At 48.3% G+C, this 13,490-nt stretch overlaps 1 protein-coding gene across 1 annotated transcript; it reads right to left on the bottom strand.

The window, feature by feature from the left end:
- Positions 1-5,413: 5,413 nt before the first annotated feature.
- Positions 5,414-13,280, bottom strand: INHBB (inhibin subunit beta B). Its single transcript, XM_037913067.2, has 2 exons — positions 12,408-13,280; positions 5,414-6,430 (listed from the first exon to the last, which is right to left on the bottom strand). Exons 1-2 carry the CDS (start codon positions 12,805-12,807, stop codon positions 5,655-5,657), a joined length of 1,176 nt encoding a protein of 391 aa, XP_037768995.1. The 5' UTR covers positions 12,808-13,280; the 3' UTR covers positions 5,414-5,654.
- Between the last annotated feature and the right edge of the window lie 210 nt (positions 13,281-13,490).

The following is a 13,490-nucleotide window of genomic DNA, read 5'->3' as shown; positions in this document are numbered from 1 at the left end:
AACCAGAAAATAAAACCTAGGGGCAAGGCTACTTACCAGCTGGAAGGAAGCAAGAAATGTGCAGCCAGCAGCAGCTAATTACAAAATGGCCATTTTAGGGCTGCAGCTGCCTCATCCTGCCATATTTGAAAAGCCTATTCCTCAGAAAGGCATGCTGGGGAAAAGAGGGAAGCCCTACAGTAAGATGAGGCAGTGGGGACCGGACAGTTGCTAAGAAAAGCCTTGCATCAGTGTATCTTACTGTGGCATTACAGTATTATAATTATTTATAAAGTCTGCCTGTGAAGCGTACATGGGTCATAGATGTATTTTTACATTACATTGTTTCAGTTGGGGCTGGGTTGTGCAAGGCATAAAGCATCCTGAACTTCCATGAGGTGCTCAGCGCCTTGCAGGAGTGAGCCCTTAATTGGGAGATGCAGCATGCTTCAGGCCACATAGAACAGGACTGAGACTTTGAAGCTCTGGGCTGTTGTCCCAGATGTTCTGCTAGTCTGTGTGAGCCAAAGGACGTCACATTGCCTCTCTGTGCACCAATTTCCCATTCTACCTGTCGTCTGTGTTTATGTATTTAGATTGTAAACATTTCAGGGCAGGGATGGTCTCTTACCATGAGTATGTGCAGTGCCTAGCACAATGGGGCCCTGATCTCTGCTTGAGCCTGTTGACACTACCATCATACAAATACTTCACAATAACAGCTGTGCCCTAATCCTGCATGGGCAGACCCCTGTACCCCCACTGAGCTCATTGCAGGATTCAACCCTACAACTACAAAGTATACACTCTTACCACCAGTCACTCGGGCCCAGACCCTGAAAAGTATTTAGGTACCCTAACTCCCATTGTACACCCCACACTGGAGCTCGTGCCACTGCATCTTTACTGCTATTTTTAGCTGTGCCAGCTAGATTAAAGCTAGCACAGCTATGCTTACCGGAGCTGCTATCACAACTCCAATTCCAGTAGAGATTTAGCCTTAGTCTATGAATCGGATTGATGTTTTGCCTTTAAATTTTGAGCGGTGGATAAAATATAGACAACAAAACACAGGAAATCAGCTTTAATATAAGGCTGCCGTGTGCATACATCAGGATTTTGATGGCACCACAGAGTTCTCAGCCACTGCTGCTTGTGTTTGCCATGATACCATAAAGCTTTAGCTCATCACTTTGCAAAGGGAATCCCAGTGACAACTGGGTACATTCAAAGAGGGTTCTTGCTGGATAGAAGTGGCGAAACCAGAGTAAAATAAGAAATATGTAAGATTGAGCCTGCAAGCCCTCTGCACACAGACATTCTATTGAAGACAACAGGAGTTCTGTGCATGTGATCAGGCCCTAGATTTGATATTGAAAAAAACAGGCTACAGCTCATGTCTCACAACGATTTTAAAATATGGCATGTTACACAGAGTGGTTATGTGAGTCCAAGTAATCACACCAATTATGTAATTTCATTTAATTGTGGTAATTACTGAAATACACAACAGCTTACTAAAAGTTATTCCAAAAGCTACGCCCGAAGACCATGATAGAGCCTAATTCTGTTTTCACCTATTCTGGCACAACTCAGGGATAACTCCACTGAAATCAATAGAGTTATACTGATGTAAAAGTGGTTGCTACAATTGTGAGACCAGGGAAATCCATCATTTGACTAGAGATCTTGACCACTTGAGATAATTAAAGATCCTGTGGTACTTTGCTCAAGAGGCAGGTGCTAGTTCTTGGCCAAACACCAAGGCATGTAAGTAAATAGCCCCTGTATATTCAACCTTCACTGCTTAGTTCTAAACTGATGTGTAAAGTTGTTGTACTCAGTTAAGCAGTTGCTGATTCCAAACCAAAAGGGTGGATGCATTTTAATGGTGTACAGAGTATATATATATAGAGAGAGAGAGAGACTGAGACAGAATCTGTGCTTACTTGCACTAGAGTGTATCAGTGGAATTACTCCAAGCTGACACCGTTAGTGAAAGCAGAAACTGCTCTCAGAGAAAAATCTTTTGCTTTATGAAAGAATCTTGAAATATTTTGTAAAGTGCTTCACAATCTTTTGAGCAGAAAGTCACTGTCCAAATGTAAGTTAGTTTTAAGAATAATAAATTCATTAAGCATAAAAACTGGGATTTTCAAAGGACCGTAGGGGAATTGGGTACCTTATTCCTGTTGGCACCTTTGCAAAATCCAAGCCTAAATCCTCAGTACTTAGGCACAACTGTGCTTTTTTTTTTTTTTTTTTTAACTAATATTATAGATCTGTAGCCAGTTGTGGCAAAGTATATGAAGTTTAACCCTTGTTTTTCATGATCTGTCTGTACTGACTTTCATTTTCATATGTCATTGCTGCGTGAACAGACTATACAACAAATACATTGTTAATTTCCAGTTCTGACTTCTCCTCTCTCACAAGTGACAAAGCAAAGCAGGTTAGTCTTGGATGATTTCTGAGCTATTATCTATTACCAGTGGAAATGCACAGTGTGCAAAGTCAAACCATCGTGTGTTCTGTTGGTGCACCATATTGTGACATGCCTTTCACAGAACGCTCATTAACACCAGTAGGAGTTCCATGTAGGGAACTTAGTTTTTACTTCTGTTAGAATATTTTAAATGAGGAAGGAGCATGGATTTCCAGCTCCAGAACCTCAGTGCACCAGCAGGACTGAATAATAATATGTAGCATTTACAAGGCCTAAGCCGAAGCCCACTGAAGTCAATGTGAAAGACTCCCATTGATTTCAATGGGCTTTGGATCTGGCCCACTGTGCACTTTTGCAAACATTAACTAACCTTCACAACACCTGCTGTGACCTGCGACCTTTGCAACAGCTGCAGATAAGTGCTATTCCCATGTTATAGAGAGGGCAACCTGAAGCAAAAAGATGAAGGCCAACATTTCCAAAAGTGGCCTATCATTTTGGGTGCTTCTTTTTCTGGGTGTTCAATTTGAGATACGTGGGGCCTGCTGTTGAGATGTGCTGAGCCCCTACAACTCCAGCACCTCTGAAAACTAAGCCCATAGTGCCTCAAATTGGCACTCAAAATCAGAGCCCACTTTTGAACATGTTGGTCTAAGTGATCCCTGGGCTGGGTCATTGTCAGACCCAGGATTAGATCTCATGATTTATTAGCCCCCAGCTTTGTGCTAAGACCAATAACTCATTCCACACCTAAGAGCAACAGACTTTGCCCAGACATTGGGTAAAATGTTAAAAAGTGCTTACATGACTTGGGAGCCTAAATCTTATTTTCAAAAGTGACCTAGGCCCAGATCCTCAAAGGTACATAGGTGCTTAACTCCCACTGATTTAAATTTAGATGCCTAAATAGCTTTGAGGATCTGAGCCCAAGTCATTTTTGTATGCCGTAATTATAGAACCTGCTTGCTTAACAACTGACTTTTGACTGTCCCTTAAGTGGTGCTTGAAGACAGATTTCATGACATACAAAAAAAACCACATGAACTGAAAATACTTCTTTGACAACTGTTCAGGTGCCTGTAAAGCTGGAAAAGCATAATATACGATTTTCAGGCCAGGATCGGGGCCTGACACCAGACTTTGCTGTGGTGAGCAATGTTAATACAGTCTAGGGTTGCCAAACCTCCAGGATTGTCCTGGAGCCTCCAGGAATTAAAGGTTAATCTTTAATTAAAGATTATGTCATGTGAGGAAACCTCCAGGAATACATCCAACCAAAATTGGCAACCCTTACAGTAGTCTCATGCTCCATCTTACCCACCCTCCTCACCCTTAATCCTGAGAGCTGTAAATTATATGTAACCAAGCTTCCCAGGAGGTGACATGCATAAAAGCTCATCCAGTTTTCAATCTTTTTATTTACTTAATCTGTACACAAATGCAAAATACTTCAACAGCAAATCTAAGTGAAACTTGTTTGGTTTTAAATTACTATGGAACAGAACCTAAAAGGAACTTTATTAAATAAACATAAAAAATGGATTTAAAGGATGTACATATTGTAATGTATTCTAGAACAGTCATTTTTTCACGCTACGTTCCATGTGCGTACGGTATAGAAAAGACATTGAATAGAACAAACAATCCATTTTGTACCCTGAAAGAATCGGTAGGCCTTGTGAGGGATTGCTCAGTACAACTACATGATATACGATGGCTTTGCCATCTCATAAAAATTATAACTAATACGTTGGCCTCTTTGGTTCCAAAATTTATGTATAATACATTTAAATGTATTCATTTTTGCTGCTATAAAAATAACATTTTTTTTTTCAAATGGCAGGTTTTTGACTAATCATGCAACTAAATCAGTGCAAACATTAAAAGCAATCATTCGCTTTAAAAAAGAAGCAAAAGATTTAATTTCAAGTATAAAAAAATATAAAAAAGTCATATCATAAGTCCAGTTTTGTCTAGTATGGGTCAACACTTTAAATTGCATAGCTCATGCGGCACCTGTTTACCTAGATAGTGAGCAAAGATAAGTGCACTATCAAGTACCACTTTTCAAGGCATTGAAATCTGCAAGTGCTATAATATGTGCATTCAAGCAGTTTGCAAGTGCTATGCTGTATCTTTATTTTCGGATCTTTATGGCCATCCTTGACACTTCCTGGTAAAGAAATTGAAAGCACTCTCCTCTCTCCTCCTTTCCAAGACTTGTTAAAATGTTCTTCACCTTTTATTAAATGCACAGCATTTTTCAGAGTGTCTCCACCATGTTACTGTAATTCCTTTTAGGGTTCATTGGTTTAGTTGTGGTAGCATTTGTTTTTGTTTGTTTGTTTTTTCTCCCACATTACATGTCCTTGTGGAGTCTCCTGCTGAAACACACAGATTGCAACTTTGATTTTTTGTTCTTAAAACAGCGAGATGCTAATGGTCAGCACAATCCAGATATGACAGAAAAGCCCCTTTTCAATGGCACAACAGACATAGCCGTCCATGGATTTCTAGCAGTCAGTTAAAGCATCAAATAATGCCAACCAAACGCGATTTAGAAGAATACAGCAAGTCTCAGAATTACAGTAGCTGCTTAGGTGTATCTCTCCCTCTCTCTCATGTTATCATGTGATATTCCTTACTGGAAGTGCTGTCGGAAGATAAGGATATGTGTGGTGTTTATATTAGGAGATTTTAAATTAAGAGGAAGTGATCACCTGCGTAGGCAGGTGGACTGCGGCTTCCCTTTGGACCTAAGAGGTGATGGTCATTTTTAAGTTTGGTGATTTTGACACCTGCGTGCAAGAATATATTATGTTCTCTCTTTTTTGTGTTCTTTTGTATGAGCACATAGAGCTCATTTCAGTCTGACTTTCCAGGCAGGTGGGGAAACAGCTGTTTAGCCATTCACTTGTACTGGCAGGCATTTTAGTTATGTTGTCACTGGTGATTGACTTCCTGTTACTTGTATCTCTTTTTCGTGTGTGTGTGTGTGTGGGTGTAGGTGTGTTTAAAGTATTTCATAGCATTAGTTTACAAGTGGTAGAATATTTAAATATCCAAGATCCACAAACTGCCACTGTCCTGACACCGATGTGAAACTTTTTTTTTTTGCCAGACTTTTCCACAGTGACTTAACACCGATGCCTGGATACACAGTGAAACTTCCTCCAACACCATCTAGTATGGGAATGTTCTCTTTCTCCCCCCCGAAACACACCTTAAATCAAGCACAACCACATTCTTCCACAATCATATTAGGAACGTCCCTTTTCACAATGTTGTATTCATCGTCAAAGTACAGCATTGACATTGTGCTAAGTTTGGTTGGAATGCAACAGGAGTTCACGGTGCCTGGGTTCAGCCCTCGCATGCGGTACTGATTCACTACCGCAGTGTGAAAAGAGGAAGCTGATCCTGGGACTCCAGCCAAGTAGGCTGGGCAGCTCCCTTCACAGTAATTCCCATAGTAACCTGATGGCGCTATGATCCAGTCATTCCACCCAATGAGTCTAAAGTCAATGTAAAACTGTTGCCTGCAACATAGATTGGTCCTGCCATCACACTCCAGGCCTCTTTTCCGGATCCTGTGTTTGTTATCAGCTAACCGGGCTTGCACTACTAAAAAAGGACGGTGGGATTCCTCCCCAGGGTCCACATAAATTGGCAGCACTGAATACTCTTCACAGCCCTCACACTGAACATCCAGGTTCAGTCTCCTTTCTCCTTTCTCAAACAGAGCCTGGATCACCTCGGTCATGGGAAAAGTGTGCCAACCACTTCTTTTGAGATCAACTTTCTTTTCGACCACATTCCACTTGTTGCTAGTGTCCAGGTCTTGGAAATAGATTTTGACTTTTACTTTTCGCCTGCTGCCTTTCTCTAAGACATACGGAAGCAGCTTCAAGTAAAGCCACAGGCTGGCTTGAACGACAAACAAGTTCTGGTTCCCTTCATTTGAGATGAAGAAATAGAGGCGGACTCTAGACGAGGCCATATCATCTGCAAGAGAAGGAGAGACCAGCAACATTAAGTCAAGAAGAAAATGCACTATTTGAGCAATTCTGGATTCAGAAAAATGCTAGAACATAACTGATCAAAACTGCTGGGAGAATTTATTAGCCAGGAATAATGCACTGAATTAGAGATCCAGAATTTGTATTAGAAATACATTAAAAAGTGACTTCCCAGAGCAAAAATCTAACCAGGCCATAGCTGAACATGTCAGATCCAAAGAAAGCAAGATAAATTATTCAGAGGAATGGCTGTGAAGAGCCAGAGAGATTCAAGCGGGTATAAGAGTACCCTGAAAAATACAGCATTTGTACCTTGATATCTACTAATTAGCTTAGGAAAAGGTTCAGCCTTCAGATACCTTTTGGATTTTACAGGAAAGGCTTTTTAACAACCAGTGAAGCTTCAGTGACTAACGAAGGATTTTGTTACAATTTCCCATATGCTAATCTTAACAGATAGCATCCAAAACACCAGGGAAAGTGTTCTTAAAAGCATGTCCACTCATACAAAGGGTTAAACTAATCTATATCTACTCTTCCTAAGTAGCAGGGTATCACCCATCAGATTTTGATCTCTGCCTTTCCCCCGCCCATAAATGCTAAAAAGAGGTCAAATGAAGCAGCCGTGGTCATTGTAATATCCTTCTCATTGACTGGTCTTAATGTATTTCTTAACGTCAGAATTAAATGAGTGAAACTATCACTGATATTCCACCCAATGTCTAGCTTTAATACATTATTTGCAACCAAAAGTGTTCACCGCATGAAAGGTACCAGAACTACTTGTATCTGCTGGAATCATGTGCTATGAGCATCACACAGCTATGCTTTAGGTGATAAATGTCCAGTCTAGCCTTTTTAGTGTGCATTTAATCCACATGTTCTAATTACATTCTCCTGACTGCTATTTAAAATTATTGGATGGACAGGTATTTCTAATCTGTTACAATCTGTTTGATTGTGTTCTGTATATTGCCAGGCTCAGATTTGTATCCCTTTCGGTTGCCCAGGAACCTTTCTTCTTTTTGTCCACCTATATATCTTTCGGGGGTTTTGTAAAGTCAGAGTCTTAGTGTGTCACCCCAGATCCCTTCAAAATATGTCTGTTAGGCCCAGGCAGTGCATATAATGTTTCTGGTGCCTTATCATGTTTGCTGTGTCTATGTATGTTTTATATAAAACAGATTTGGAAGGTGTTGAAAAAATAAGTGATTGTCAATTGAGTACTGAATAGAACTGCAACCCCAGCAGTGATGTCATAGCATTAGACTTTTAAGAAAATGGTAAAAAAAAAATCCTATTACTTGTCAACACACAACTTTTCTATAAACTGTGATCACAGTTTATAAAGGAAATCAACAGCATAGTGTCATTATATCAGTACAAAAATGCATATTACCTATGGTAGAAGAGCACCTAAGAGAAACATATTCATATGTAATATATAAACCTATAAATATTGATGTGATTATAAACAGACAAGCATGTATCTATTTTGTTTATACACAAAAGATACTGTAAATGTATGCTTTTGATAGATAGCTGCGTAGATGCTGTAGATAGATGGGCAGTATACATACAAATAGATTTTGTAGATGGGTGGGTAGTCAGATACCCCAGAGAAATAAAAATAAATTTAGTGATACAGCAGATTGATTGAGGGATACAGCAGAAAGACAGGCATGTACTTATGGTGGATTGACAGTGTAGATGGATATGTAAAGGACATAGATCCAGTGGATGAATGGAAGGATGGATAGATACTGCAGGTTAGATAGATAGATACAGTGAATGGATCAGATGGATGAACAGGACTGATATGGTTGATGGACAGGTATTGTGGGTGGATGGATACAGTGAACATGCGGCTGGATGGATGGACAGCCAGAGCAGATGGACAAACATTGTACGTAAAAGGCTGAACATAGTAGAAGATGGATACGTTAAGTGGAAAGACGGACTGACAGAGTGAGTGGATAGATCAATAAAGTGTGTGGATGGGTGAATGCACTAGGTAGCTGGCTGGATAGGTAACATAGGTGCAGGTGAACTATGGATAGATGGGGTGGGTAGGCAGATGGATGGGTACAGTGAATGGGTACAGTGGATACATGGGTACACTGGAGGGATGCAACAGAGGAGGCTGAAAGACATACAGAGATGGGATGATGGAACAGACAGGGCTGTAAGGCATGCGAGTGGTGTGTGGATGGATGGAGCGAGCTGAGGGCATATGGAGGGAGGAGGTGAATGGATATAGCAGTGAGGCTGGAGGGTGTGGGTGGATAGATGGATGGATGAGTATAGCAAAGAGGTGGAGGATATGGTGGTTAGATGGGTAAAATGGATGTGGTGAATGGATGGGTGGGTGTAGCAGAGGAATTAGAGGGTATAGAGAGATGGATGGAGTTGATAAGTGAGGGTTGCAGAGATTGCTGAAGAACAAGTGGAAATGGACGGGTGGATGGATGGATCTGTCAGTCAGGCAGAGGTGATGGATGGGTGACTGGGTATAGCAGAGGGGGTTGGATGGCATGGGTAAAGGAATGGCTGTAAAAGAGGAGTGGGGAATGGAGGTAGCAGAGGGAGTTGAATGGCATGTGAATAGAGGAAAAGAGGATGGATAGATGTATATATGGATGGAATAGCTTGGCAGAGGAGTGGATGCAATGGTGTAGTAGAGGGATGGATGGCATGAGGCGGGTGGATGTGATGATGTAGCAGAGAGATGGACAGCATGGGGCGAGCAGATGGAATATTGTAACAGAGGGGTGGATGGCATGGGATGGGCAGATGGTGTGGTGTAGCAGAGGGTGGATGGTGGGGCAGGTGGATGGCATAGGGTGGGCAGCTGGAATGATGTAGCAGAGGAATGGATGGCATGGGGTGGGCGGATGGATGGATAGATGGAGAAGAGGGGTGGGTGGACAGATGGATGTATAGATGGATTGATGGGTGAAGCAGAGGGGTGACTGTCATGGGATGAATGACTGGGTGAAGAATAGAGGTGGCAGGCATGGGATGGATGGAGGAATGGGTGAAGCAGAGCTGTGAATGGATGGATGGATGCATGCATGGATGAATAGGTGTGTGGGCGGGCGGGTGAAGCAGATGGGTGGCTGCCATGGGGTGGATGCATGGATGGATGTGGGAAGCAGAGGGGTGGATGGACAAATGGATGGATGGGTGAAGCAGAGAGTTGTCTGCCATGGGATGGATGAATGGATTGATGAAGCAGAGGAGTGTCTGGCATATGGGAAATGGATGGATGGACAGATGGGTGAAACAGAGGGGTGGCTGGGATGGGATGGACAAATGGATGGGTGAAGCAGAGGAGAGGATGCATGGATGGCCAAAGCGGAGGGTGGCTGGCCTTGGATGGGTGGATAGATGGACAGATGGGTGAAGCACAGGAGTGGCTGTCATGGGATGGATAGATGAAGCAAAGGGGTGGATGGACAGATGGGTGAAGCAAAGGAGTGGCTGGCCTGGGGTGGATGGACAGATGAAGCAGAGGGGTAGCTGGCATGGGATGGACAGATGGATGGGTGAAGCGGAGGGGTGACTGGGATGGTTAGATGAATGGATGGGTAAAGCAGAGGGGTGGCCGGTATGGTTTGAATGGATGGGTGGGTGAACAGAAGGGGTAGCTGGCATGGTGTGGATGGACAGATCAGTGAGGCAGAGGAGAGGCTGGGGGCGGATGGACAGGTGGGTGGGTGAAGCAGAGATGGCTGGCCTAGGGTGGATGGACGGATGATTGGGTGGCATGGAGTGGATGGATCATTGAACAAGTATGTGAAGCCGAGGGGTGTCTGGAATGGATAGATGGACGAACAGAAGGATGGGTGGCTAGGTGAAGCGGAAAGGTGGCTGGGTGGGATGGATGGGTAGGTGACACGGAGGGGTGACTGGCGTGGTGTGGACAAATAGGTGGGTGAAGCAGAAGGGTGGCTGGGATGGGGTGACTAGTGTGGGGTGGATGGATGATTGGATGGATGAGTGAAGTGGAAGGGGTGGCTGGCATGGGATAGATAGGTGAATGGATGGATAAGGCAGAGGAATGGCTGGGTGGGACGTATGGATAGGTGACACGGAATGGTGACTGGCATGTGGTGGATGGACAGATGGGTGGGTGATGCAGAGGAGTGGCTGGCGTGAGATGGTTGGACAGATAGGTGGGTGGGATGGACGAACAGGTGGGTGACACAGAGGGATGGCTGGGATGGACGGACAGGTGGGTGGGTGATATAGAGAGGTGGCTGGCCTGGGGTGGACAGGCAGATGGGTGAAGCAGAGGGGTGGCTAAGTGGGTGAAGAAGAGAGGTGGCAGGCATGGGGTGGGTGGGTGGGTAGATGGATGGATGGATGGATGAAGTGGAGGGGTAGCTGGGACAGATGGATGAAAGGATGAGTGAAGCAAAGGCGTGGCTGGGATGAATGGGTGAAGCAGCGGGATGGCTGGGTGGATGGATGGACAGGTGGTTGACGTGGAATGGTGGCAGGCATGGGGTGGATGGACAGAAGGAGGGTGACACTGAGGGGTGGCTGAGATGGATGGCCCGGGGAATGGGGTGGCTGGGTGGACCGACGGACAGATGGTTGATGCGAAGGGGTGGTTGGAAGGGGGATGACATGGTGGGAGGGCTGAGACAGATGGCTGGGTGATGGGTTGGCTGGGAAGGGCCAACGGACGGGTGGATGACACAGGGTGAATGGATGGAAGGGGTGACACAGAGGGGTGGCTGCGACAGGGAGGATGTATGGAAGGGGGTGAAGCAGAGGGGTGACTGGCATGGGGAGGGCAGATGGAAGGGGGTGGGATGGGGTGACTGGGACAAGGTGGACGGATGTAAGGGGGTTGACACATGGAAGGGGGTTGACGCAGAGGGGTGGCTGGGACGGATGGCCGGGGAGCGTGGTGAGATGGGGTGTCTGGGATGGACTGACAGACAGCTGGGTGATACAGAGATGATACAGAGGTGGGACAGATGATCGGGTGATGGGATAGGGTGGCTGGCATGGACCCATGGACGGATGGAAGGGGGTGACACAGAGGGGTGGCTGTGGGGGATGGGATGCAGTGGCTGGCACGGGGCGGACTAATGGAAGCGGGTAACGTGGAGGGTTCGCTGGCCAGGGGTGGGATGGTGTGGCTGGCACGGGGAGGACAGGTGGAAAGGGGTAATGTGGAAAGGTGGCTGGGACGGATGGCCAGGGGTGGGATGGGGTGGTTGACACAGGGTGGACGGATGGAAGGGGGTAACGCGGAAGCGTGGCTGGGACAGATGGCCGGAGGGACGGGGTGGCTGGCACAGGGCGGACAGGTAGAAGGGAGTGACACGGAGGAGCTGGGACAGGGCGGATGGATGGAAGGGGGTGACTCGGAGAGGTGGCTGGGATGGACGGCCGGGGGTGGGATGGGGTGGCTGGCACAGGGCGGACAGGTGGAAGGGGGTAATGCAGTAGGGTGGCTCAGACGGATGGCCGGGGGGACGGATGGAAAGGGGTAACGTGGAGAGGTGGCTGGGACGGATGACCGGGGGGAGAGGGTGGCTGGCCCAGGATGGACGGGTGGAAGCAGATAACGTGGAGGGGTTGCTGGGACAGGCCGTATGGGTGGAAGGGGTAACGCGGAGGGGTGGCTGGGACGAATGGCTGGGGTCACGGGGTGGCTGGGCAGGTGGGTGGAAGGAGGTGACGCGGAGCAGCTGGGACAGATGGCTGGGGGGACGGGGTGGCTGGGACGAATGGCCGGGGTCACGGGGTGGTTGGGCGGATGGGTGGAAGGGGGGGACGCAGAGCGGCTGGGACAGATGGCTGTGGGGACGGGGTGGCTGGCACAGGGCGGACGGGGGAAAGGGGATAATGCAGAGGCTTAGCTGAGATGGATGGCCGGGTGGCTGGGACGGACCGACGGGCGGGTGGGTGAGGCACAGCGGTGGGGGGAACGCGGAACCCACCTGTCTCGGCGAAGCTGATGATCTCGGACACTTGCTCGTGCAGCGGGGGCCCGCCGCTCGCCTGCCCGTCCAGGCTGGGGATCTCCACCCGGCCGTCCTCCCGCACCTTGCCGGCGTGCAGCTTGCGCAGCGCCGTGACCATGGCCGCCTTGGGCACGGCGTGGGTGATGTTGGGCCGGTCCCGCAGCTGCAGCCGGCTCAGGATGTGCCGCTTCACCGCCTCCAGGAAATCCCCGTCCACCTTGCCCGGCTCCTCTGGCCGCCGGAAGCCGCAGGACGTGCAGGTGTCCTGGGGGGCGCCCCCCGCGGTGGGTGGCGGCGTCGGGGAGCCCCCGGCGCCCATCGCCAGCCAGCAAGCCACCAGCGCGGCCAGGACCCCGCTCCAAGCCGGCCCGTCCATGGCGGGCAGCGGGCGCTGTGGCGGGGGGCAGAGCTGGGGGCCGTCCCGATCCGCTGCTGGGAGTCCGGCTAAGTCCCGGCCGCCGGCAGCTCCGCTCAGGTCGCTCCCCGGCAGCAGCGCCCAGGGCAGGGGGGCGGTGGCAGCCAAGCTGGGATGGGGAGGGGTAGCAGCGCCACTAGGGGGGCGGGAGCCAAATTGGGGGGCAGCGGAGCGTAGAGGCGGGGAACTGAGGTCTAAAGTAGGGGCAGCAGACTGGGGACAGGAGGTGCCGGGGAGCCCGGTTAGGGGGCGGCAGGCTGGGGGGGGAGAGGGTGCCAGGGGAGCCCCGGTTAGGGGGCAGCAGGCTGGGGGGGAGAGGGTGCCAGGGGAGCCCGGTTAGGGGGCGGCAGGCTGGGGGGGAGAGGGTGCCAGGGGAGCCCGGTTAGGGGGCGGCAGGCTGGGGGGGAGAGGGTGCCAGGGGAGCCCGGTTAGGGGGCGGCAGGCTGGGGGGGAGAGGGTGCCAGGGGAGCCCGGTTAGGGGGCGGCAGGCGGGGGGGGGAGAGGGTGCCAGGGGAGCCCGGTTAGGGGGCGGCAGGCTGGGGGGGGAGAGGGTGCCAGGGGAGCCCGGTTAGGGGGCGGCAGGCTGGGGGGGAGAGGGTGCCAAGGGAGGCCAGCTGGGGATAGAGATGCCAGGGGAGCCCGGG

This window comes from Chelonia mydas, chromosome 11 (assembly GCF_015237465.2).
Source record: "Chelonia mydas isolate rCheMyd1 chromosome 11, rCheMyd1.pri.v2, whole genome shotgun sequence".
In the NCBI taxonomy this organism is placed as follows: Eukaryota; Metazoa; Chordata; order Testudines; family Cheloniidae; genus Chelonia; species Chelonia mydas.
The sequence above is the reverse complement of the archived record's forward strand: the minus strand, read 5'-3'. Positions and strand labels throughout refer to the sequence as shown.

Excerpts from the sequence above, each read along its gene's own strand:
- INHBB (XM_037913067.2), bottom strand. The coding sequence starts at position 12,807 with ATGGACGGGCCGGCTTGGAGCGGGGTCCTGGCCGCGCTGGTGGCTTGC. Across the intron at positions 6,431-12,407 it reads CATCAGCTTCGCCGAGACAG|ATGATATGGCCTCGTCTAGA; the intron begins GTGGGTTCCGCG and ends CTTCTCTTGCAG.